This window comes from Aquarana catesbeiana, linkage group LG06 (genome assembly GCF_042186555.1).
Source record: "Aquarana catesbeiana isolate 2022-GZ linkage group LG06, ASM4218655v1, whole genome shotgun sequence".
Classification (NCBI taxonomy): Eukaryota; Metazoa; Chordata; class Amphibia; order Anura; family Ranidae; genus Aquarana; species Aquarana catesbeiana.
The window spans coordinates 388551542-388577454 of record NC_133329.1 but is presented as its reverse complement, the minus strand read 5'-3'; the positions used below and the strand labels follow the sequence as shown (position 1 = coordinate 388577454).

The 25913-nt window shown below is 42.0% G+C and overlaps 1 protein-coding gene across 1 annotated transcript in view; it reads left to right on the top strand.

The window, feature by feature from the left end:
• Nucleotides 1-5055: 5055 nt before the first annotated feature.
• ASIC4 (acid sensing ion channel subunit family member 4) overlaps nucleotides 5056-25913 on the top strand; it is a 450624-nt gene continuing 429766 nt past the window's right edge. Inside the window, exon 1 of the mRNA XM_073634312.1 lies at nucleotides 5056-5850. Coding sequence (XP_073490413.1) covers nucleotides 5275-5850 — 576 coding nt within the window. The 5' untranslated portion in view covers nucleotides 5056-5274. The remainder of the gene's footprint in view (nucleotides 5851-25913) is intronic.

Genomic DNA, 25913 nt, shown 5'->3' with positions numbered 1-25913 from the left:
AATATATATATATAATGTTTGGGGGTTATCAATAATTTTCTAACTCTAAATACTGATTTAAACTGATTTAAATTTTAAAGCTAAAAAAGTGCCAGAAAAAGCCTGGTCAACAAGTGGTTAAAGCGGATCTTCACTGCACCTGAGCACCACAGATCAAAAGCACTATTTAGTTTTTAACATTCAATGTAAACTCCCCCATCCATCTAAGTCTCCATGCTTTATTTTTGCTTAAAAATCACTTGGAAAAACAACCCCTGTCATCCTTGAGTAAGGGCAAATCATTCACGTAGCATTTACTTCCTGGAATCCATCTGCCCTTAGCTCAAGCATGCATGCAGGAGAGAGCGCTTAGCTCAGAAAACCCCTCCTTCTCTCCTCCCCTCCTGTAGACTCCTGGAATGTATGATATTATTTGCCTAGGCAAGAAACCAGGTAGTAACTGAAGAAATGTTAAAAAAAAAAAAAAAGTTTAAAACAAGTAAACTTTCCTATCTATTTACTAATGCTAGCAGCTTGAGGATTAAAAATAATCAATGTTGATTGGGAGAGTGAAGAATCTCTAGTCAATAATCTTGTATTACAGTGCAGGCGTTTTTTTTATCACTTATTTATTATATTTTTTAAATTTTTTATTTTGATGCTGGGGGGGGGATTTTGTGGCAGGTGGTCCATTGTTGTTTGGGGGATCTATTGTTGCTGTCGTAGGCTCTATGGTTACTGGCTGCAGGGGGTCTATTTTACTGCTTTTCTTCTTAGTATTAGCAAAATTCATACAAATTACTTGGCACCCCAAAATGATACTTGGTTCTGTATTGTCTAAAAGGGCAGTACTGGGAGGTGGGTAGGGAATGGAACCAAAGAATGGTGCTCGGAGGTGGGTAGGGGTTGGGAAAAGGGGTGGCTTGGAAAGGTTCTGCTCCTATTCTTTGAGAAAAAAAGCCCTGCTTATTTATAAAGGACTAGAGCAGTGTTTCTCAACCTTTTTTCAGTAAAGGCACCCTTTAAAATGATGGACAATCTCAATGCACACTCTAAAATTATGGACAATCTCAAGGAACCCTCTAAAATTATGGATAATCTCAAGGCACCCTCTAAAATTATGGACAGTCTCGGGGCACCCTCTAAAATTATGGATAATCTCAAGGGACCCTCTAAAATTATGGACAATCTCAAGGCACCCTCTAAAATTATGCATAATCTCAAGGGACCCTCTAAAATTATGGATAATCTCAAGACACCCTCTAAAATTAAGGACAGTCTCAAGGGACCTTCTAAAATTATGGACAGTCTCAAGGCAGCCCCTAATATTATGGAAATCTCAAGGGACCATCTAAAATTATGGACAGTCTCAAGGCACCTCATTCTAAAATGTGAAAAACTATTTGAATCCTTTTACATAATACATCAACATCCACACACATAAGACACCCAACGTTAGAGGTGATTTATTCTTCCAGATCCAATACACGTTTGCACACTGGTACTGACTAGTATTCCAATGTTTCTCTCCTCCCTCAGTTTTTCTCCATCAATCAACGCTGAAAGAGAAGGGCAGGGGAGGGTCATCGGTTGTTAGGAAGCCGACGGCTAGAAGGTCTTAATGGTGCACAATGAAAACCTGTGTCTTTGTGTAACTAAAAGGCAGGCTTCATCCACCTGCTGGCTTGTATACAATTTTGGGGCAATTTTTTAGGCATTTTGCCAAGGCACCCCTGAAGAAACCTCAAGGCACCCCAGGGCACCCTGGTCGAAAAAAAAGTCTGGACTAGCCTAGGACAGTAAGGTACTTCCCAGTTCCTCAATGAAAATGAGGGGTAGAGCCAGACTATATAAAATGAATCCTCATTGTGGCACCATCCCATTCAAGGTGTGGACACCCCTTATTTTGTAGAGATATACACTCCTCTTATTCCTCTGCATGCAATGCTGGGATAATTCCCCCCACCCTGTATACAAGAGCATGTCATTTTGATCCAGGCAAGCTAAGGTGGGTGTCTTGAATATTATGTATACAGATTTCCAGATCTATACAATTGAATGACCTATAATTTTACTGAGGCTTTGTGGAGCTGAGCGCTGTTATTTGTCTTACAGATTCATATTTTTGTGACATTTATACTACCTTTACTTGATATCTGGGAAGTCCAAGTTTAATTTCTAGGATCACATGTCTCTCTATGGATAAAACAGGATGGGCTCTAAAGTAACAAATACCCAGCTCTCCCTGAAAGTCAGTAACAGTCTGATCTATGTGAGTAAGTCCCTTAGATGGCTATCTACATATGAGATTTTGGCTCTTCAGACCCCCTTTGTCTTTGACAGCCCCCATGAATGACCTTTCCCCCCTCCCCCCTTTTTTTTTCTCTGTCCTTCCTGGTTAAATAAGATGATTATTTACATATTGTAATGCACATATTTCGTGTTTTTTCTTTGAGTTTTGTCAAGAATTTCTTTGTTCTTGCAGTGTCCATAGTTAAGCATGAATCCTGAAGAAGCTATTAACAGCGAAACACGTTGATTCCATGCGCTTATAATATCTAAGACTGACTGCCTAACACTGTTATGATTTTACTTTGATGGCACTTTATCTTTTTAATATGATACAATAAAATGTAGTGGTGGCTGGTGGTATATTTTTTGGGGGGGGGCAAACAAACCACTCCCCCCCGGTCGTTCGGGTCACAGGCCCCCCCACACTTACCCCATCTAGGTCGCAGGCGGCAGCTTCACCCTGCATCTCCTCCTTCTAGGCTTTGGCGGCTTCCCCTACGTCTCCTCCCTCCTCCACCTCGGTGGCCAATAGAATCGCTTCTCCTCTTGGCCAATCGGGTGACGGGTCCCTGATTGACTGGGAGGAGAATCAGGAAGACAATAGCAAATATTAATTTGCTATTGTCACACAAGCCGCTTCACCCTGTGTCTACTCCTCCTTAGCTTCAGCAGCTTCCCCTGTGTCTCCTCCCTCCTCCTCCCTGATGCCCAATAGAATCACTTCTCCTCTCGGCCAATCGTGTCTCAGGACCCACTTCCTGATTGGCTGGGAGAAGAATCAGGAAGACAATAGCGAATATTATTTAGCTATTGTCACACAACTGGGTGGGCTCGGGCGCAGTGCCCTGTGCCCCGAGCCCACCCTTTTTTGAAACCAATTAGAGCCTCAGGCTCTAATCACATGCTTCTAAAAAAAACCCTCATTAGAATCCAATGCTTCCCGCACCCTGCATGTAGATTAGGGGCCGGGCACCTGGATTGGGAGGGGGGGTGGCGCCCCATATGGATGGGCCGCCACTGATAAAACTATGTTTTTATACTATTGAAGGTTCTATTCTTCCTCATTTGTTGGCAAAATTAAAGTCAATTCCCCTGTGGTTGTTGGGGTCCCCTCCTTTTTAAGGATGTGGCCCATCCTCTTACAGAGGTTATGTTGTGGTTTGGTTAAAGTGGAAGTAAACCCTCCTATCGTTTTCAGTCAAGGAAGCTGCCATCTTGGCCTCTAATAATTCTTCAACTGCCATAATGCTGCACATGTGATCAGTTATGACACCAGCCCTTGGATGGTTTGAAAGTTTGGTTGAGAGCACAACCAATGTGAAAGTTAGCATTTCGGGCATGCCGGGAATGTAAGTGTCTTTTGAAACTGGGTTTACGCTTTAAGTACTTTCCAGCTCCTCCCCCCTCCCTTCTCCAGACTGCACTGTCCACTGTTAACTCTTTCCTCTGAAGACCAGAAGTTCAGGGGAGCAGCACTGACAGAGCAGGAGCCAGCAGCAAGTTGTACACTGCCCCAGGACGATGTCATTTCCTGACGAAACGCGCCGGTAGAGGGACGTGCTGGCACCACCACGTTGTTTTAACCCGGAAGGATGGGTGGTTTATGCAAGCCGGCCGGCTTTTTCACCTTGCTCATTTATTTGCATTACCTTTTTATTATTAAAAGTCCAGTTGGTTTTACACTATTGCAAGCTTTTTCTTTTTGGGTATATGCCATATTAACCATTGAGTGGTGAGGTGACCTCCTGATCCTTTTGAGACCCTTGGATGTTGTTTGGATTTTTCCTGCCTGGAGCGAGATCTATCCAGAAGATGTCATCAGTCTTCTCCTTCAGGATAAAGGCCCTGGCTGGGTATAAGCCGCAAGCTCTCCTAGCTTGCCACTTGGCAACCGAACCTTGGAGGTATATTCACAGTGTGATGTGTTCCTATGGATTGTCGTGATGAACTTTTACATGGATATTCACCTATCAATTCACTGGTTTATTTATGAGATCTCTTATGGACTTCGAATTCACTGAGATCCATCTTCACGTACTCATTATTATAAGCGATCAGCGAAGCTCCGCTGTTTTCATTTGTACACTGCATGTGCTGGGGTGAGAATTTTAACAAATTTATTTTATTATGCTCAACGTGTTAAGCTAAAAAAAAAAAAATAAAATAAAAAAATAAATTTAAAAAATGGTACTTTAATTTAACTAGCGCAGAAGAGTGATAGAGAGAAGGGTGCAATCATTTAGGGGCAACGGAGGTGCGCCTAGCTGGGGTTTGGGAAAAATGAAGCTTTCCCCCCAATACACTTATTCAAACAAGTGTGGCAAGCTGACTTCAGAACATAGTGTGCTGTCTCACCCCGCCTGCTCGCAACTCACTGCCCAGAGCTGCTTAAGGCATTTCATTCAGATTTATACTCCTCACACACACACACACACACATAGACACTCTCAGCTATTACTCCCCCCCCCCCTCCTCTCCTCCCTTTGTAATATGGGGATCCCTCTCCATCCCTCAGACAGGAGATTGTCTTAGCAGTTGTTTCAATGCTCGCTGCCTGCGCTGGGAGAGAAAGCAGCAAAGAAGACAAGATTTTCATCCCTTGCACAGCTGTGCTCGCCGAGATAAGCAAAGTCACTGGAAGACCATCCTTAAAGGAGAGAAGGACCGTGCTGAATTGAACAGCGGAAAAGCCCTCCTGCTCTCCCCTGGTAGCGATTTTCCTCTAATCAGTCATTTTTTTTTTTTTTCCCCTTGGCTTTTCTTTCAATTTTCTCTTTCGGGAAACGCAAGAGGGGGGTGGGGGGGGGTGGGAAGACACGAGAAGTGAGGAACCGGAGCGAGCAAGAGACTATTTCGTCAGCGTCTTGACACCGTCGAGGTAAAAGTGCTTTGGGACGTGCGTAAGGGGGGGAACGGGGCGAAAGGGGGTTGTTCCTGGTTCTGAAGACCCCTCCGTAGCCCTGTCTCCCTAAAAAAAAAAACAAGAAAAAACTTGCTTTGCCAATGCCCATCGAGATAGTCTGCAAGATCAAGTTTGCAGACGAGGATGGGAACCAGAAAGAAAAAGAGGAAGGGGAGAGGGAAAGCCTGATCGGGGATGAGGCTGCATCGGCAAACCGGGACTTGGCAGGTTTCGCCAGGACCAGCACTTTACATGGACTGCGGCATATCTTCAGGACGGGTAAGCTGGGCGTCAAGAGGAGTCTCTGGGCAGTGGTGTTTTTGGCATCTCTGGTGTTTTTCCTGTACCAGGCGGCGAAGTCTGCCTTGTATTACCTCGAACACCCCCACGTCACGTCCTTGGACGAGGAAGTGATGGGCGAGATGATCTTTCCGGCCGTCACCATCTGTAACATCAACCGGTTCAGGCACTCGGCGCTGTCGGACGCCGACATTTACCACCTGGCCAACTTGACGGGACTCCCTCCGAAGGACCGAGACGGGCACCGAGCCTCGGATTTAATGTACCCCGACCCGGACATGTTGGACATAGTCAACCGGACTGGTCACCAACTGGCGGAGATGCTCAAGAGCTGCAACTTCAGCGGGGACAACTGCACCGCACACAACTTCTCGGTGGTGAGTCTCTGGCTACGTGCCAGCTTCTATCACTTGCAATCTGTGTGTTCTTAGCCCTGCAAAGTGCCCGCTGATGGCGGGGAGAATATTCCGGTCTTTTGCCCCCCCCTGCCTGGGAGGGGACCTGTCACTCAGCTGTCAGTCCACAGTACCCTACCCAAAGGTTGCAATCCTCTGACAGCTGCATTGTGTCTTCAGGCGCCTCGCAACCCTCTCTCTGATAAAAAGTTACAATCCTGACACGGTATAAATCACAGCTGATTTATATTCTACAATCAATGTGAGATGTTACTTCATAGCAGCTTTTATTCATCTTTTCCCACCAGCGGCTGCATTAATCCATTTTATTTCTTTTGCGGCAAAGGTAAAATAGGAAAGTCGTGCATGCCTGATTAATAGAAACTCTTTAGGACGTGCTTTCCGACCCCCAACAAATTTATTTTCCTAAAGGCATGCAATTTAAATGTAAAAAAAAAAAAGAACATTTACAGTTTCTTGTATGGATTTGTTACATTATTGCTGCAGTTGGGTGGAACGCCTCCATCTTTTTTTATACTGAGCTAATCTTTTTTGATAAAATTTTAGAAGAACCCGTCATACCGTTTTCTCATGATTTGGTCAACTTCCTTTATTTGATGCATATCTTTTAAGTTTAATACTTTTCATAATATAATCTATAGGATACTTTAAGGTTCTTCACCATCTTATCCTACCTAACCCCATACTGGACTTTTTTTAGGGGGAAGTCAATTTTGACAATGGTGGCCAATTTTCACAAATGAGGACCTACTGCAAATATGCAGGGATGCCTTCTGTGGTATGATTGCAGGAGATTGTCCAGAATGCTGCAAGATATTTTTTGTTCTCATTTTTGTTACATTGTCCCATTATCACTATTCCCAAAATAAAAAAAAGCCCTGCACCAACATATCATACCCAACCCTCCATTTGACTTTTCTAGGGGAAGTCAATTTTGACAATTTTGGGCAATTTCCAGGACTTAAAAAAAGAAGACATTGTTGCAAATATGTATGGATGCCTCAGAATAGTGCTTATGGTTGCAGAGATTGTCCAGAATGCTGCAAGATTATTTTTTGTTCTCGTTTTTGTTACATTTTCCCATTTATGGGGATTTACTAAAACTGGAGAGTGCAAAATCTAGTGCAGCTCTGCATAGAAACCAATCAGCTTCCAGGTTTTTTTTTTGTCGAAGCTTAATCGAACAAGCGGAAGCTAGAAACTGATTGGCTGCCATGCACAGCTGCACCAGATTCTGAGTGCTCAAGTTTTAGTTAATCCCCCCCATTATCACTAGATCCCCGCACCATCATATCATACCAAACCCTCCATTTGACTTTTTGGGGAAAGTCAATTTTGACAATTTCAGGCAATCTTCAGGACTTGCAGAGATTGTCCAGCATGCTGCAAGATATTCTCATTTTTTCTAGAGCTTTATTTGCTACATTGTCCCAGTATCAGTACTAATAAAAAAGACACTGTAAGACCCACACCATCTTATGCCCAACCCCCTCCCCATTTTTTTTTTTTTTCTTTTAGATCAAGCCACTGTTGACAATTTTAGCCAATTTTCAAGACTTAAAAAAAGAAGACACTGCAAATGCATAGGAATGCCTAAGGAGAGTGCTTATGGTTGCAGAGATTGTCCAGCATGCTGTGGGATATTTTATGTTCTCATTTTTTTCTAGATCTTTATTTTCTACATTGTCCCATTATCAGTAGTAACAAAATAAAGAACTTTAAGTCCCCCCGTCATCTTATACACAACGCCCCCCCCCCCTTTTTTTTTTTTTTTTTTTGGGCAATCAATGCCAATTTTAGCCACTTTTCAGGACTTAAAAAAGAAAACTTATTTCAAATGTGTAGAGGTGCCTTCTATTTTTTTGCTTGCAGAGATTGTCCAGCATGCTGCAAAATATTTTTGGTTCTCATTTTTTTTTCTGGCTCTTTACTTGCAACATTGTCCCACTAAGGCCCCATTCACACTAGCGCGTTTTTTGATGCATTTTGCATTTTGCAGAAATGCACGGGAATTTTTTAACATGGGTTCCTATGGAACATGTTCACATCAATGCTTTTTTGTATCTCAGCGTTTTTGGAAAGGGTCGGGGACTTTTTTTCATGCAAAAAGCAGCGTTTTGCATGTAATGGTTTTCAATGGACAAGCATCAAAAACGCAAGTGCTGCATTTTTGCAGCGTTTTTGATGCGTTTTTGGTGCGTTTTTGCCGTTTTTTTTTTTTATTTTTTTATTTTTTTTTTTTTGTAATTTTTTTTTAAGACTGTAAAAAAAAAAAAAAAAAAAAAAAAAAACGCAAAACGCAAATCGCGGCAAAAACGCGGCTCAAAAACGTGGCAAGCATGAAAAAAAAAACCTCCAAAAACGCTCAAAAGCAACATGCATAGGTGTGAATCGAGCCTTACAGTGGTAATAAAAACGCGGCTCAAAAACGTGGCAAGCATGAAAAAAAAACCTCCAAAAACGCTCAAAAGCAACATGCATAGGTGTGAATCGAGCCTTACAGTGGTAATAAAAAAAAAAGAAGAAGAAAAAGAAGAAAAGAAGAACCCTTTAAGTCCTGTGCCAACTTATCATCACCCACATACCCCCCCCCCCCCCACACTAGGCAATTTAGGGGAGGTCAATTTTGACAATAGCATTAGCAGCTAAATGTTCAGGACTTAAAAAAAGCCTTACTGCAAATCTGTAGGGATGCCTTCTCTTTTTGCAGAGATTGTCCAGCATGCTGCAATATATGTTTTTGTTCTGAATTTTGCTAGTTCTTTTGCTACATTGTCCCATTATCACTAGTAATAAAATTTAAAAAAAGGACACTTTGGGGCTGATTTATAAAGGCACTCTGCAAGTGCGGTTGCTCCAGAGCTTAGTAAATGAGGGAAAGCTCTGCCGGCTTCCATCGTCCAATCACGTGCAAGCAAAAATGCTGTTTTTTTCTTTTCCTCGTTCGTGATTGGGTATTCTTTGTAGAGTGAAGCTTTATCTCATTTACTAAGCTCTGGAGCAACTGTACTTTGCAAAGTGCACAGTCTATTTGTCTTTTTAGTAAATCAACCCCTTTAAGTCCCGCGCCATCTTATTATACCCAACCCCCACCCCTTTTGACTTTTTTAAGTCATTTTTGACAATTTAAGCCAAATTTTCAGGACTTAAAAAAAGACTGCTTATGATTGCAGAGATTGTCCAGCATGCTGCAAGATATTTATTGTTCTAATATTTGCTAGTTGTTTATTTGCTACATTGTCACTAGTGACGAAAGAAGAACACTTTAAATGCTACATTATCATACCCAAACCCCCTCCTCCCCCCCCATTAGATTTTTTATAGGAAGTCAGTTTTGACAATATCAGACAATTTTCAGGACTTGAAAAGGAAGACTTACCGCAAATTTATAGGGATGCCTAAGGATAAGTGATTACGGTTGCAGAGATTGTCCAGCATGCTGCGGGATATTTTTTGTTCTCCCTTTTTCTAGTTTTTCTAGATATTTATTTTTGTTGTTTTTTTTTTTAATTTGCTATGTTGTCCTATTATCAGTAGTAATAAAAAAAAGACATAAAAAAACAAACAAAAAAAACAACAACAAAAAAACTGGAGAGTGCAAAATCTGGTGCAGCTGTGCATGGTGGCCAATCAGCTTCTAACTTCAGCTTGCTCAATTAAGCTTTGACAATAAAACCTGGAAGCTGATTGGCTACTATGCACCGCTGCACCAGATTTTGCACTCTCCAGTTTTAAGTAAATCAGCCCCTTTAAGTCCTGCACCATCTTTTTATACCCACCCCCCCACCCCCCATCTGATTTTTTTTAGGGAGACCAATTTTGGCAATTTTAGCCAATTTTCAGGACCTAAAAAAGAGAGTTATCAATAATATATGTAGGAATATCTAAGAATACTGCTTATAATTGCAGAGATTGTCCGGTATATTGCAAGATTTTATTTTATTCTAATTTTTGCTAGTTCTTTATTTCCTATATTTTCACTGGTAACAAAAAGGAAGGATACTTTTAGTTCTGTGTCTTCTTATCATACACCCCCCCCCCCCATTTGACTTGTGTAGGGGGTAGTTGTCTTTGACAATTTCAGCCAATATTCAGGACTTATTGCAAAAATATATTCTGTGTTCAGTGGATGGAGCCTATGATTGTGTAGATTTTTCCGGCATGCTGCAAATATTTTTTTATGCTTATTTTTTCTAGTTTTATAATTGCTAGCATAATTGCTAGATAACATTCTCGGTGCAGCCATTGTAAATAATCATCTGCAGCGTACATAATATCCTCAGATCCCCTGTCAGATTTCTCCCATAGCGTTAAAGGTGTTGAGAGAAGATGCATTGATTTTCCACTGCCGGCTACTTGGCAATGGCAGGGTGAATTTAAATTGCAAAATGGATTTCAATATCGTCTCTTCAGCTCCATAATATTGCAATGAGTGACAGATCGACTGTAAGGTCATTTACAAATAACGCCATGGTCGTTTTTTTTTTCCAGTGGTGTGCTAGGTGCTGGTGATTCCCCTCGCCCCCCCGCTGTTCCTTGGCTGTCAGTGATTTCAACTGCAAGGTGACAGGATGGGATGAATAAGCATGGAAGCAGTGGTGTGGGAGGGGTTAATTTGTTTTGGCCGTGACGATTAAATTAGTACAGAGAAGAAACCACAAGGCGCTCTGTAGGGGAACAGCGTCCAAGAGGAAAGAGAGAGAGAGGAAGCTAAATGTTCTAAATGTCATCGGTTCAGTCCGGGCTGAGCTGAACGAGCGATTAAGTGTTTTGTTATTGCTAAGCAGCAGACAAGGGTCACCGAGACGGCAGGGACAAAAAAAAAATGTTGAATAATACCGTGGTTGTGTTAGAAGTGGCACAGCGCCGGTCTGTGGGTCTATTTATAAGTCGCATATATACTGGTCATTGTATCCTAACATTGACTGTATGCAAACCGATGTTTCCTCCAATGTGATTACATTTGGGTAAACCGTCCGGCACATAGACTTCATCTTCCCTCTTATAAAGAGGACAGTTTTCAATGTTTGAATTTCTTAACACTAATTTTTTTTATTAAAACACAAAATAAAAAAAATCACACCAGCGACTCAGCATTCCATTATCGACATGCAAAATTTATAACTAAAATTTGCAAACAACAGAAATTTTCAACTGACTGGTAACTATCATTGACTGACTGGTGGTCATCCGACTGGTAAAAAACGTTGACTAATTGCAGGTCAGCCAACTGGTAAATATCATTCACTGATTGCCAGTCAGCTGACTGGTAAATATCGTTGACTGATTGCTGGTCAGCTGACTGGTTATATCGTTGACTGATTGCCGGTCAGCTGACTGGTTATATCGTTGACTGATTGCCGGTCAGCTGACTGGTTATATCGTTGACTGATTGCTGGTCAGCTGACTGGTAAATATCGTTGACTGATTGCTTGTCAGCTGACTGGTAATATCATTGACTGATTGCTGGTCAGCCAACTGGTAAATATCGTTGACTGATTGCTGGTCAGCTGACTGGTAATATCATTGACTGATTGCCGGTCTGCCAACTGGTAAATATCGTTGACTGATTGCTGGTCAACCGACTGGTAAAAAACGTTGACTGATTGCTGGTCAGCCGACTGGTAATATCATTGACTGGTTGCCGGTCTGCCAACTGGTAAATATCGTTGACTGATTGCTGGTCAACCGACTGGTAAAAAACGTTGACTGATTGCTGGTCAGCCGACTGGTAATATCATTGACTGGTTGCCGGTCTGCCGACTGGTAAATATCGTTGACTGATTGCTGGTCAACCGACTGGTAAAAAACGTTGACTGATTGCTGGTCAGCCGACTGGTAATATCATTGACTGGTTGCCGGTCTGCCGACTGGTAAATATCGTTGACTGATTGCTGGTCAACTGACTGGTAAAAAAACGTTGCCTGATTGCTGGTCAGCCGACTGGTAAATATCATTGACTGATTGGTGGTCATCCGACTGGTAAAAAACATTGACTGATTGCTGGTCAGCTGACTGGTTATATCGTTGACTGATTGCCGGTCAGCTGACTGGTTATATCGTTGACTGATTGCCGGTCAGCTGACTGGTTATATCGTTGACTGATTGCTGGTCAGCTGACTGGTAAATATCGTTGACTGATTGCTTGTCAGCTGACTGGTAATATCATTGACTGATTGCTGGTCAGCCAACTGGTAAATATCGTTGACTGATTGCTGGTCAGCTGACTGGTAATATCATTGACTGATTGCCGGTCTGCCAACTGGTAAATATCGTTGACTGATTGCTGGTCAACCGACTGGTAAAAAACGTTGACTGATTGCTGGTCAGCCGACTGGTAATATCATTGACTGGTTGCCGGTCTGCCAACTGGTAAATATCGTTGACTGATTGCTGGTCAACCAACTGGTAAAAAACGTTGACTGATTGCTGGTCAGCCGACTGGTAATATCATTGACTGGTTGCCGGTCTGCCGACTGGTAAATATCGTTGACTGATTGCTGGTCAACCGACTGGTAAAAAACGTTGACTGATTGCTGGTCAGCCGACTGGTAATATCATTGACTGGTTGCCGGTCTGCCGACTGGTAAATATCGTTGACTGATTGCTGGTCAACTGACTGGTAAAAAAACGTTGCCTGATTGCTGGTCAGCCGACTGGTAAATATCATTGACTGATTGGTGGTCATCCGACTGGTAAAAAACATTGACTGATTGCCGGTCAGCCGACCGGTAAATATTATTGACTGATTGCTGGTGAGCCGACTGGTAAAAACCGTTGACTGATTGCCGGTCAGCCGACTGGTAAATATTGTTGACTGTTTGCCAGTCAGCTGACTGGTTAATATCATTGACTGATTGCTGGACGACTGATAAGACGGTCAGCTGACTGATAAATATGGTTGACTGATTGCCGGTCGGCCGACTGGTAAAAATCATTAAATGATTGCAGGTCTGCAGACTGGTAAAAACCATTAAATGATTGCAGGTCTGCCGACTGGTTAGTATCGTTGACTGATTTCTGGTCAGCCGACTGGTGAATATCATTAACTGATTGGTGGTCATCCGACTGGTAAAAAACGTTGACTGATTGCCGGTCAGCCGATTGGTAAATATCGTTGACTGATTGGTGGTCTGCCGACTGGTAAATATCGTTGACTGATTGGTGGTCTGCTGACTGGTAAATATCGTTGACTGATTGCCGTTCAGCCGACTGGTAAATACTGTTGCATAAAAATTACAGCGCTCACAATACATCATAAATTAATCCAATCAATAAGCGAAGAAATTATAAGAAGTGTCCATATAAGTTATGCATAGGTGCTCCAATCATTAAAGTGCAATAGTGCTCCAAACTTTAAGGTGTACCACACACCCCTCATATATCCCCACTCACCAAAAAAAATGGACCCCTAACTTTTCAGTCTATTGGTCATTCAGGCTAGAACACTGGCCCAGAGTGCCAATTCACAGAAGGCTCCAAAGTAGATTTCCCCCAATTATGATGGTCATAGGCAGATGCAGGTACCAAAATAGAAAACAAAAAGGGACTGATAGTTATGTACAGTTTGGCAGATTGTTTTATTGCGCAAACGTAGGCAGGTACTTACAGGATGGAAAGGTTAAAATCTCATGAACATATTGCAGAGATAAAATTGAGCGAACGCCGCATCCAGTGTGCGTTCCACTAAAACCGGAAGTGACGTAGTTTGGATTTTAAACTGGAAATTACGTCAACGCGTTTTGCCCTCCCACAAGGCGTCATCAAGAACCTTGATGACGCCCAGTGGGAGGGCGAAATGCGTTGATGTAATTTCCAGTTTCTGCAATATGTTCATACAAGTTTAACCTTTCTATCCTGTATGTACCTACCTACGTTTGCGCAATAAAACATCTGCCCAACTGTACTTCACTATCAGTCCCTTTTTGTTTTCTATTTTGGTACCTGCACGTGCCTATGACCATCATAATTGGGGGAGATCTACTTTGGAGCCTTCTGTGAATTGTATTGTGCATTGTAGCCAATCAGCTTCTAACTTCAGCTTGTTCAATTAACGACTTCAATGCGGGCCATAATCAAATGACGTCCACAGATGGGATCTCCCATCCTGGGCGGGCATCATATGTCGTCCTCGGCTTCTCACAGCTCCTGCGGGCCCCCGGGGGCCCGTAGCGCAGCGATCGGAGATGAAGCTTGTCCCTCGGACACAGCCCATTCCAGCCAATAAAGAGCCAATAAACAATGGCACAGTCCATCTGAGTACCTGAGTACCTGTCACAGCCCATCTGAGTACCTGAGTACCTCTCACAGCCCATCTGAGTATCTGTCACAGTACATCTGATTACCCAAGTACCTGAGTACCTGTCACAGTCCATCTGAGTACCCGAGTACCTGTCACAGTCCATCTGAGTACCCGAGTACCTGTCACAGTCCATCTGAGTACCTGAGTACCTGAGCACCTGTCACAGCCCATCTGAGTACCTGTCACAGCCCATCTGAGTACCTGAGTACCTGTCACAGCCCATCTGAGTACCTGAGTATCTGTCACAGTCCATCTGAGTATCTGTCACAGTTCATCTGAGTACCTGTCACAGTTCATCTGACTGAGTACCTGTCACAGCCCATCTGAGTACCTGAGTACCTGTAACAGTCCATCTGAGTATCTGTCAAGCCCATCTGAGTACCTGTCACAGCCCATCTGAGTACCTGAGTATCTGTAACAGTCCATCTGAGTATCTGTCACAGTTCATCTGAGTACCTGTCACAGTTCATCTGACTGCGTACCTGTCACAGCCCATCTGAGTACCTGAGTACCTGTAACAGTCCATCTGAGTATCTGTCAAGCCCATCTGAGTACCTGTCACCGCCCTTCAGAGTACCTGTCACCACCCTTCAGAGTACCCGAGTACCAGTCACCAGCCCATCAGAGTACTCGAGTACCAGTCACCAGCCCATCAGAGTACCCGAGTACCTGTCACCAGGCCATCAGAGTACCTGAGTACCAGTCACCAGCCCATCAGAGTACCCAAATACCTGTCACCAGGTCACCAAAGTACCCGAGTACCAGTCACCAGCCCATCAGAGTACTCGAGTACCAGTCACCAGCCCATCAGAGTACCCGAGTACCTGTCACCAGGCCATCAGAGTACCCGAGTACCTGTCACCAGCCCATCAGAGTACCCGAGTACCTGTCACCAGCCCATCAGAGTACCCAAATACCTGTCACCAGGTCACCAAAGTACCCGAGTACCAGTCACCAGCCCATCAGAGTACCCGAGTACCAGTCACCAGCCCATCAGAGTACCCGAGGACCTGTCACCAGGCCATCAGAGTACCCGAGTACCTGTCACCAGGCCATCAGAGTACCCGAGTACCTGTCACCAGGCCATCAGAGTACCCGAGGACCTGTCACCAGGCCCTCAGAGTACCCGAGTACCTGTCACCAGGCCATCAGAGTACCCGAGTACCTGTCACCAGGCCATCAGAGTACCCGAGTACCTGTCACCAGGCAATCAGAGTACCCGAGTACCTGTCACTAGCCCATCAGAGTACCCAAGTAACTGTCACCAGCCCATTAGAGTAACCGAATACCTGTCTCCAGCCCATCAGAGTACCCGAGTACCTATCTGCAGCCCATGCCTCATAGAATATACATTGGGGTGTTTGCTTTCCAAAATGGGGTCATTTTGTGGGTAATTCCATTGTCCTGGTGCTCAAGAACCTTCAAATGTGTGATAGATGGGGTAAAAGTCTCACACCTGTGGTATCGCCATACTCAGGAGGAGTAGCAGAATGTGTTTTGGGGTGTAATTTTTGCTATATACATGCTATGAGTTAGAATTATCTTATAAATTGACAACTTTGTGTAATTAACCGTTCAAAAGACTCATAATGCTTCATAGAATACACGTTGGGGTGCTTGTTTTCCAAAATGGGGTCATTTTGTGGGTAATTCCATTGTCCTGGTGCTCCAGGCTTGTACAAGTAATAGAAATGTTAATTGTAATGTTAAGGTCAATAAACAGATTTATGAAATTGAATAATAATAAAAATATGAATAATAAGAATAATACTACTACTAATAATAATAATAATACAAAATGTAATAATAATAATAATAATACAGAAATTATAAAAATATAATATACAAGTAATAATAAATAAAAAAAAATAATGATAATAATAATAAAGATGATAATAATAATTGTAATAATAACAATAGAGGTAAAATTAACTTTTTTCTGAACATAAGGGCAGTGGTGTGCTTTGGTCAAGTATAGTGAAATACAGATTTTGTGTAGTGTTTAGGATGTTACAGTATACTGATCTTTGGCTGGATGCTTTTATAGCCTTTGGTTTTACACACAATATTGACAAAATAGAATGGGAAGAACAATGGCTGTAAATGTGATAAGTGCTCCATTACACAAGGCTAACAGGCAATTCTTTAATTTGCTAGACTGACTCTGTGGTCACTTTAAGTGTGTTAAACGGGCAGCAGTAATGGGAAGTTGAAGGATCCCACAGACATGCTCTCATAATTATTATTATTATTATACAGGATTTATGTAGCATCAACAGTTTACGCAGCACTTTACAACTTGGGGGTAGACAGTACAAATACAATACAATTTATTACAGTAGGAATCAGAGAGCCCTGCTCGCTAGAGCTTACAATCAAGAGGGAGGGTCAAGAGATACAAGAGGTAATAACTGTGGGGCAGGTGCTGATGGAAAAAATGAATGTACAAGTGTTAGGTGGGGGCCAGATTGGCTTCTCTGAAGAGATGAGCTTTCAGGGATCGTCTGAAAGTGGACAGAGTAGGAGAAAGTAAGACAGATTGGGGTAGAGTGTTCCAGAGGATAAGAGAGTCTCTGGAGAAGTCCTGGAGGTGAGCATCAGATCAGGTGACAAGGGAGCTAGAGAGCAGGAGGTCTTGGGAGGAGCTCAAGTTGGTTGGTATAGATAAGATCAGTGATGTAGCTGGGGGCCAAGTTGTATCTTGAATTTAATTTGTTGGTTGAGTGGCAGCAATTGAGGGATTGGCAGAGGGGTGTAGCAGACGGCGAGTTGTTTGGAAGGTGGATGAACCTGGCAGCAGCGTTCATGATGGACTGAAGGGGAGATAGCCTATGTAAAGGTAAGCCAATGAGGTGGGAGTTGCAGTAGTCAAGGCGAGAGATGACCAGGGAGTGGATCAGAAGCTTTGTGGTGACATTGGTTAGGAAGGGGCGTATCTTGGAGATGTTGCGGAGGTTGAGGCCGCAAGCTTGGATGTGGGGCCGAAAGGATAGTTCAGAGTCCAGGATTACACCTAGGACCTTAGCGTGGGGGGACGGGTTGATAGTTGAGCCGTTGATTTTGAAATCAGGGCACATGGGGAGGAAATATCATGAGCTCGGCTTTGGATAGATTGAGTTTGAGGAAGTGATGTGAACGCCATGTCTGTTAGTTTAGGTGGACGGCCATGTCTTGGTAGGTTTGCAGTTGTGCCATACTCTTTCTATTTTCGGATGATGGATTGAACAGTGCTCCGTGAGCTGTTCAAAGCTTGGGATATTTTTTTATAACCTAACCCTGCTTTAAACTTCTCCACAACTTTATCCCTGACCTGTCTGGTGTGGCCTTCATGACCTGTTTGTTCATTAAGGTTCTCTAACAAACCTCTGGGGGGCTTCAGAGAATACCTCTATTTATACTGAGATTAAATTACACACGGGTGGACTCGATTTACTAATTAGGTGACTTCTGAAGGCAATTGGCACCACTAAATTTTAGTTAGGGGTATCAGAGTAAAGGGGGCTGAATACAAATGCATGCCACACTGTTAACATATTTATTTGTAAAAAGTTAGGAAAACCATTTTATCATTTTCCTTCCACTTCACAATTATGTGCCACTTTGTGTTGGTCTATCACATGAAATCCCAATAAAATACATTTACGTTTTTGGTTGTAACATGACAAAATGTGGAAAATGTTAAGGGGTATGAATACTTTTTCAAGGCACTGTAAATGAGTCTCTTAGTGTGCAGCAAATTTGAAGTACAAAAAGTTAAATTATTTGAATTTCTCCAAATATTTAACATGCAACAGGAGGCCTTGAGCTTGCTGGGACTAGTAGTGCAACACAGCGGCGGAGCATTTAGCGGTAGCATACAGGTGTGGAGCAGTTGTACTAATTTAGTGTAACAAGGATGTAATCAGAATTTCTTGTTATACTTAAAAAGGAACATTTTCTTCTTTTCAGCGATAATTCTGGGAGCACCTGATAAGCACCTTCATTTGATTGAGTTTTGTTTTGATGGAAGATTGTTAAGTTATGAAATCCATAAATCGTCTTTTGATTTATTATTGCAAATTTGAAAAAATTAGGATTCATTATCTTCCCGAGCTTACCGTGTGGGCGTTACCTTTCTGCTGTGACCTGTGTTTATGTAGAGTGACTGAGATATATATAAAAAAAACTGATACTAACCTATGATTAAAAATGTAAGCAGAGAAGGGTGGCGGCACTTCCAGCATAAAATGATTATTTTTTTAAAATTCCATCAAGCAAGGACATGACATGCAGCTAGCTTAAAAAGATTCAGCAAACGCGTTTCACTCACCTGTGCTTAGTCATTGCAATGACTAAGCACAGGCGTGTGAAATGCGTTTGCTGAATTTTTTTGAGCTGGCTGCAGGTCACCTCATGTACTCGATTTTAATGGAATTTCAATAAAATAATAATTTTGTGCTGGAAGTGCCGCTACCCTTTTCTTCATCATTCTGCATCTTTTGGCTCTGGACCAAGGCTGGCACCTCGCATGCTTTATAGCAGTGGAGACCTGATGATTTGCCTGGAGCGATACAATCCTTTTGTTTCACTTTGTGTAAGCAGAGACTGTCTTCACTGAAATCTGTATGTCGGAATTATCAGTAGAACTGGAAATATTGGCAGCTGAAGTTATGGGCAAATCTTGTCTGGCTCCTCCTTCTCCTAGCCATTGAACCTTCTTATAGGTCAGTGAGACCTCAGTAGAAACTTAGTAGGTGGGACAAGGTGTGGCCAAGCTGGACTTTACCAGGAAAAGTGAAGATTTTTATATAACTTCAGCTGCCTGTAATTCTGAACCCTCTGGTTGCTTCGCCATACCGTTTCCACTTTATAATAGTATTCAAATCTTAGCGTTTTTTTTTTTAGCTTAACAGACAGAGCTCAATAAAATAAAAATTCCCCAATAAACTATTTGTTAGGATTTTTACTCCAGTATTTGCAGTTGACAGCTTTCAATGCTGCTGGCTCCTGCTCTCTCTGTGCTGATTCCCTGAACTTCCAGTTTTGACAGGAAAGAGTGGACAGTGCAGTCTCCAGCCAGTCTGTTAGCTTAACGAAAGGAGGAGTGGGGGAGTGCCTTGCCATTCTAAGCTATGGGGATGTGTATATGTGGAGAAGAATATAAATACATGCTTATGAAATGTAGCACCAATATTTAAAAAGGGGCCAAAATACATCCCTGGGAATTACAGACCAGTTAGCCTAACATCAATTGTATGCAAGCTCTTGGAGGGGATGATAAGGGACTATATACAAGATTTTATTAATGAGAATAGTATCATTAGCTGTAATCAGCATGGATTCATGAAGAATCGTTCTTGCCATACCAATCTATTAACCTTCTATGAGGAGGTGAGTTGCCATCTAGATAAAAAAAAGGCCATTAGATGCGGTGTATCTGGATTTTGCGAAAACATTTGACACAGTTCCCCATAAACGTTTACTGTACAAAGCAAGGTCCATTGGCATGGATCATAGGGTGAGTACACGGATTGAAAACTGGCTACAAGGGCGAGTTCAGAGGGTGGTGATAAATGGGGAGTACTCAGAATGGTCAGGGGTGGGTAGTGGGGTTCCCCAGGGTTCTGTGCTGGGACCAATCCTATTTAATTTGTTCATAAACGACCTGGAGGATGGGATAAAAAGCTCAATCTCTGTATTTGCAGACGATACTAAGATAAGCAGGGCAATAACTTCTCCGCAGGATGTGGAAACCTTGCAAGAAGATCTGAACAAATTAATGGGGTGGGCAACTACATGGCAAATGAGGTTCAATGTAGAAAAATGTAAAATAATGCATTTGGGTGGCAAAAATATGAATGCAATCTATACACTGGGGGGAGAACCTCTGGGGGAATATAGGATGGAAAAGGACCTGGGGGTCCTAGTAGATGATAGGCTCAGAAATGGCATGCAATGCAAGCTGCTGCCAACAAAGCAAACAGAATATTGGCATGCATTAAAAAGGGGATCAACTCCAGAGATAAAACGATAATTCTTCCGCTCTACAAGACTCTGGTCCGGCCTCACCTGGAGTATGCTGTCCAGTAAAGGGTCTGGAGGATATTAGTTATGTGGAAAGGTTGCGAACACTGAACTTATTCTCTCTGGAGAAGAGACGCTTGAGAGGGGATATGATTTCAATTTACAAATACTGTACTGGTGACCCCACAATAGGGATAAAACTTTTTCGCAGAAGGGAGTTTAATAAGACTCGTGGCCTCTCATTAAAATTAGAAGAAAAGAGGTTCAACCTTAAACTGCGTAGGGGGTTCCTCACTGAAGGAGCGGCCAGGATGTAGAATTCCCTTTCACAGGCGGTGGTCTCAGCTGGGGAGCATCGATAGTTTCAAAAAACTATTAAATAAACGACCGCAACATACAGGGATATACAATGTAATACTGACATATAATCACACACATGGGTTGGACTTGATGTGTCTTTTTTCAACATCACCTACTATGTAACTATGTAACTATGAAATAGGTAAAACATGAATTTATATACTGAATATTATTACTACACATTTTAACCCCATACCATTACCAGAATACAATACACATGAATATTATTAAAAGGGGGTATAATTATTTTCAGTTAATTTTTCGATACACATTTGAAAGTGAACAGCTTAATTTAAATAATCCTGTTAATGTGAGTCAATGTTTTATACACCATGTTTATATGTATGAGGGCCAAATTTGATACCACATTATACATGATTTTTTCTTTTTTTATTACCAAACATTAATATGGTTCTTCATGTGATTAGATATGCAATTTTCAGTTCATTAAAGTTTTTATTGCACTGATCAGCTAAACTGGCCACGTGCGCTTCACTGTGTCAATTCTTGTGATATTTTATACGTAAACGTTAATTCACAAAAAATACTGCGCAGGTTATCATTGTGCAAGTAATATACTGCTAATTTCTGGTGGGTTGTAAATATTTCTATAAGTTGGCTGTTGAGGGGAGCAGAAAAAAATAGATTTTTTTATTGGAAGTAAAATAATTGGATAAAATACAGATCTGTAAGACTATAACCCCGATTATGTATTACAGTATGTAATCCTAACATTATAACCCTCCATAAAACACTAACAGCAGCCCTCCGTGTAATCCTCACACTATCCCTCCCTGTAGCCAAAAAAAAAATCCCCCCTATAACCCCAACACAAACCCTCCCTGTAACCCCAACACAAACCCTCCCTGTAACCCCAACACTAAACCTCCCTGTAACCCCAACACAAACCCTCCCTGTAACCCCAATGCTAATCCTCCCTGCAACTCTAACACTACTCCTCCCTGTAACCCCAAAAATAATCCTCCCTATAAACCGTACACTATCTCCTCCTGTAACCCTAACATTAACCTACCCCATAACGCCAACACTAATCCTCCCTGTAACTCCAACATGAACCCTCCCTGTAATCCCAACACAAACCCTCCATGTAACCCCAACACTAACCCTCCATCCCTTCCTGTAACCCCAACACTAATCCTCCATGTAAAACCCCAACACAAACCCTCCCTGTAACTCGAATACCCTGTACACAAAATCCATGGATTTTTTCTGACGGATGTTGGCTCAAACTTGTCTTGCATACACACGGTCACACAAAGTTGGTCGGAAATTCCGAAACGTCAAGAACGCGGTGACGTACAACACGTACGACGAGCCGAGAAAAATGAAGTTCAATAGCCAGTGCTGCTCTTCTGCTTGATTCCTAGCATGCGTGGAACTTTGTGCGTCGGAATTGTGTACACACGATCGGAATTTCCGACAACGGATTTTGTTGTAGGAAAATTTGAGAACCAGCTCTCAAATTTTGTGTGATGGAAATTCTGATGAAAAATGTCCGATGAAGCCTACACACGGTCGGAATTTCCAACAACAAGCTCCCATCAAACATATTAGAACGGTTCCATTGTACGGAACGGGACGCGACTTGTCAGGCGGCTAAGTCACCTGACAAGTCGTCCCAGTGTGAACCGGCACTAACCCTCCCTGTAACCCCAACACAAACCCTCCAATGTAACTCCAAAATGAACTCTCCCCGTAACCCCAAAAATAATCCTCCCTATAAACCGTACACTATCCTTTCCTGTAACCCTAACATTAACCTACCCCATAACGCCAACACTAATCCTCCCTGTAATCCCAACACTAACCCTCCCTGTAATCCCAACACTAACCCTCCCTGTAATCCCAACACTAATCCTCCCTGGTACTCCAACACTAAAAATGTATTGGTTCTATTCAAGTGTTAAAATCATAGTCATAGTTTTTAAGTGATCCCCTACAATACACAGTGGTTACATTTGTTCCAATGTTATGATCAAAGTAATTCACAAAAATGTGTGCAGTTTCTATCATCATGCAAAATAAGTACTATTATTTTCTGGTGGACTTTAAAGAAATTGTAAAGGCAGAAGTTTTTTTTTTTTTTTAATCTTAATGCATTCTATGCTATTGTAAGGAAAGTATAGGGCAAGCTAACAAACTGCTAACAAACGTCATGGGGTGATTTAGGAATATATACTTTAATTATCCCTGATTAGATCTTTGATCATTCAACCCATTTGCTGCCTATTGTTCCTATTATTGGGGGGCTTTTTATGTCTCTTACTCTATTTTGTGGTTATTATGAGGTCAGCGGTCACTTTTAGCTCCTATCCCATCCATAAGAAACTTTTTTCTATGGCAAGGTTTCCCTTTAAAAAATGGGTTTTAATTTCAGGTGTGGTATTTTGGGGGTGTTTATTTATTTCTTGGGGTATTTGGTATTTTTTTTGCTGCAAGTCCTCCAATTAAAAAGTAGCCTTTTGTTTCAGGGGTGGTATTTTAATTATACATTTTTTTTTCGGTTTCTACATTTTAATTTTATGTTGATAATGCCTTTGCTTAAAGTGTAGCACTCACTTGTACTGCTGTTTATTCACAGCACTTTGCTGAATTTCTTTAAAGGAAAAAAAAAACACAGCGCAAACACAGTGTACACCCAAACCTCACATTATATAACTCACATTGATCGCATCCCCTAGCCCCACAGATAAAATAAAAGTTAGAAATACACCAGTTAGGCTTATTATCCCTGATTAAAAGTGTGCTTCTGCTGCTCAATTTTACACAGCTGTATAATCTGCAGTATCTTATTTCTTGTAGTAAAGCCCAGTGGCAGCTGGTGCTGTATATTTGGGGGCGGGCGGCAAACAAGACACCCATCGCCAACCCCCGGTTGGTCCGTCCGTCCCACCACCAGCCCCACACTTATCCCATCTAGCACCTTCAGCTCTTTCTTGCATCTCCTCCTCCTCCATGGCGGCGGCTACGTCGGCGGCGGCATCCCTCCTCTTTCCCTCGGCGGCCAATACGATCGCTTCTCCTCTCGACCAATCAGGTCGACCTGCTTCCTAAAGGGCCGGGAGGAGAAGCAGGAAGACAATAGCGAATATTAACTCGCTATTGTCACACAATTGGGTGGGCTCAGGGCGCAGTACTCTGCGCCCCGAGCCCACCCTTTTTTGAAGCCTATTAGAGCACTCATGCTCTAATCACGAGCTTCTAAAAAAAAAAAAAAAAAAAAAAAACCCCATTGGAATCCAAATTCAGGTCTTGCCTTGCTATTTAAAATGGTCCATTTACACTGCTGTGTAAGCTGCAGTCTTTCAATCCTTGTAATAAAATACCTACCTCTACTCTTTTTCTCTAGCACTTTTCCACCAACTCTCTCTCATTGAAAATGTCCAGCTGCTAGCCAAATTTACACTGTTGAGTCATCTGCGGTCTCTTACTTCTTGTAGTTGCATGTACTCTTTTTCTTCAGTATATTTTGGCCAATTCTCCAAAATTAAAATGTTTCTGCTGCTGGGCAGTTTTACACTGCTCTATTGTTTGCAGTCTCTTAATTCTTAATGAGAACTTGATAGAAATGGCCAGCAGCACGGCGGTTTTGCAACAGCGAGAACAAGGACAGCCGTAGTGAACTACTGGCCAATTTCTATCTGCCAGTCAAACTGAGTCTATTACCATTTGATGAAAAAGCATGTGTCGCCGCTTAAGCTATATGAAAAAAAAAAAAGAAAAAAACTTTTTTTCCAAGTTAAATTCATCAGATTGGGGTGCCAAGGTTAAACCAAACTAATTGTAAAATAAAATAAAAATAAATTCCAAATAAGGGCTGCCAGGTTACAGTGTCACTGAGACTGTCCATAAATATTGTGCTGTTGTATAGCTTTAACTACTTCAGCTCAGTAAGGTTTACCCACCTTTATGACCAGGCCATTTTTTGCGATACGGCATTGCGTTACTTTAACTGACAATTGCGCGGTTGAAAAATAAAATTTTTGTCCCCCCCCCTCACAAATAGAGCTTTCTTTTGGTGGTATGTGATCATCTCTGCGTTTTTTTGCGCTATAAACAATTTTGAAAAAAATACTTACTTACTTGGATACTTTCTGCTATAAAACGTATCCAATAAAAAAAATGTAAAGAATCTAATTTCTTCATAAGTTTAGGCCAATATGTATTCTGCTACATATTTTTGGTAAAAAAAAATCCCAATAAGCATATATTGATTGGTTTGCGCAAAAGTTATAGTGTCTACAAACTATGTAAAATATACTGGAATTTTTATTTTTGTATCTTTTTTACTAGCAATGGCGGTGATTAGGGACTTATAGTGGAACTGCAATATTGAGGCGGACAAATCTGACACTAACTGACACTTTTGTGGGAACCAGTGACACTAATACAGTGGTCAATGCTAAAAATATGCACTGTCACTGTACTAATGACACTGGCTGGGAAGGGGTTAACATCAGGGGCGATCAAAGGGTTAACTGTGTGCCTAACCAGTGTTTGTGTACTGTGTGGGAGGTGCTTTTACTAGGGGGAGGAATGGATCCGTGTCTCTACTTTGCAGGAACACAGGATCCATGCCTTCCCTACTGACAGAATGGCAATCTGCCTTGTTTACATAGATAGACTGACGTTCTGCCTCTGTAACGAAGGGTCAGCGGGTGTCAACGCACATTGAGTCCACGATACCCACTGATTGGCTCCCGCTGGGCGTAATGACGGCAGGAGCGAGCCATCGGCGGCACACACTTGCGCCCGCTAATCAGAAGTGCGGGATCACGTATATATACAGTACATGATCCCGCTTCTGCTGTATAGAAATCAAGTTAATTTTAAAAGAAAAAAAAATCCTCAGCCTAATATGCGCTGCCAGGGTACGGTGTCACTGAGATTGTCCATAAATATTGTGCTGTTCCAGAACACCGTGTATAGCTTTAAGGCATCCCCTAAGCATGTTATGTAAAGGATTTGAGTACTTGCAATGTTTCCCCTAAAGCTGTAGGTAAACATCCCCCCCCCACTGTAGAGTACTTTTTTAAATGTTTTTTGCATTGGTACATGTCCTCTATAAGTAAAGATAGGGGAAAGGTAAAATGGTGCTGCCAAAACTGTAAATAAAAATATGTGTATATAGTGTTTTATATCCTCTGCGTGTTCAGTGAAAGTGATGATCATGTACACTAATAAACATCATATGTGCGAATCAGACCATATTGATAAGAAACGTGAAAAAAGTGGAAAAATATAAATAAAAAGCATAAGAAATTAATTTGTAAATAAAAATTGAAATATATATATATATATGTGAACTGCAAAAAATGCTGAAAGTCCAGGAAAATGT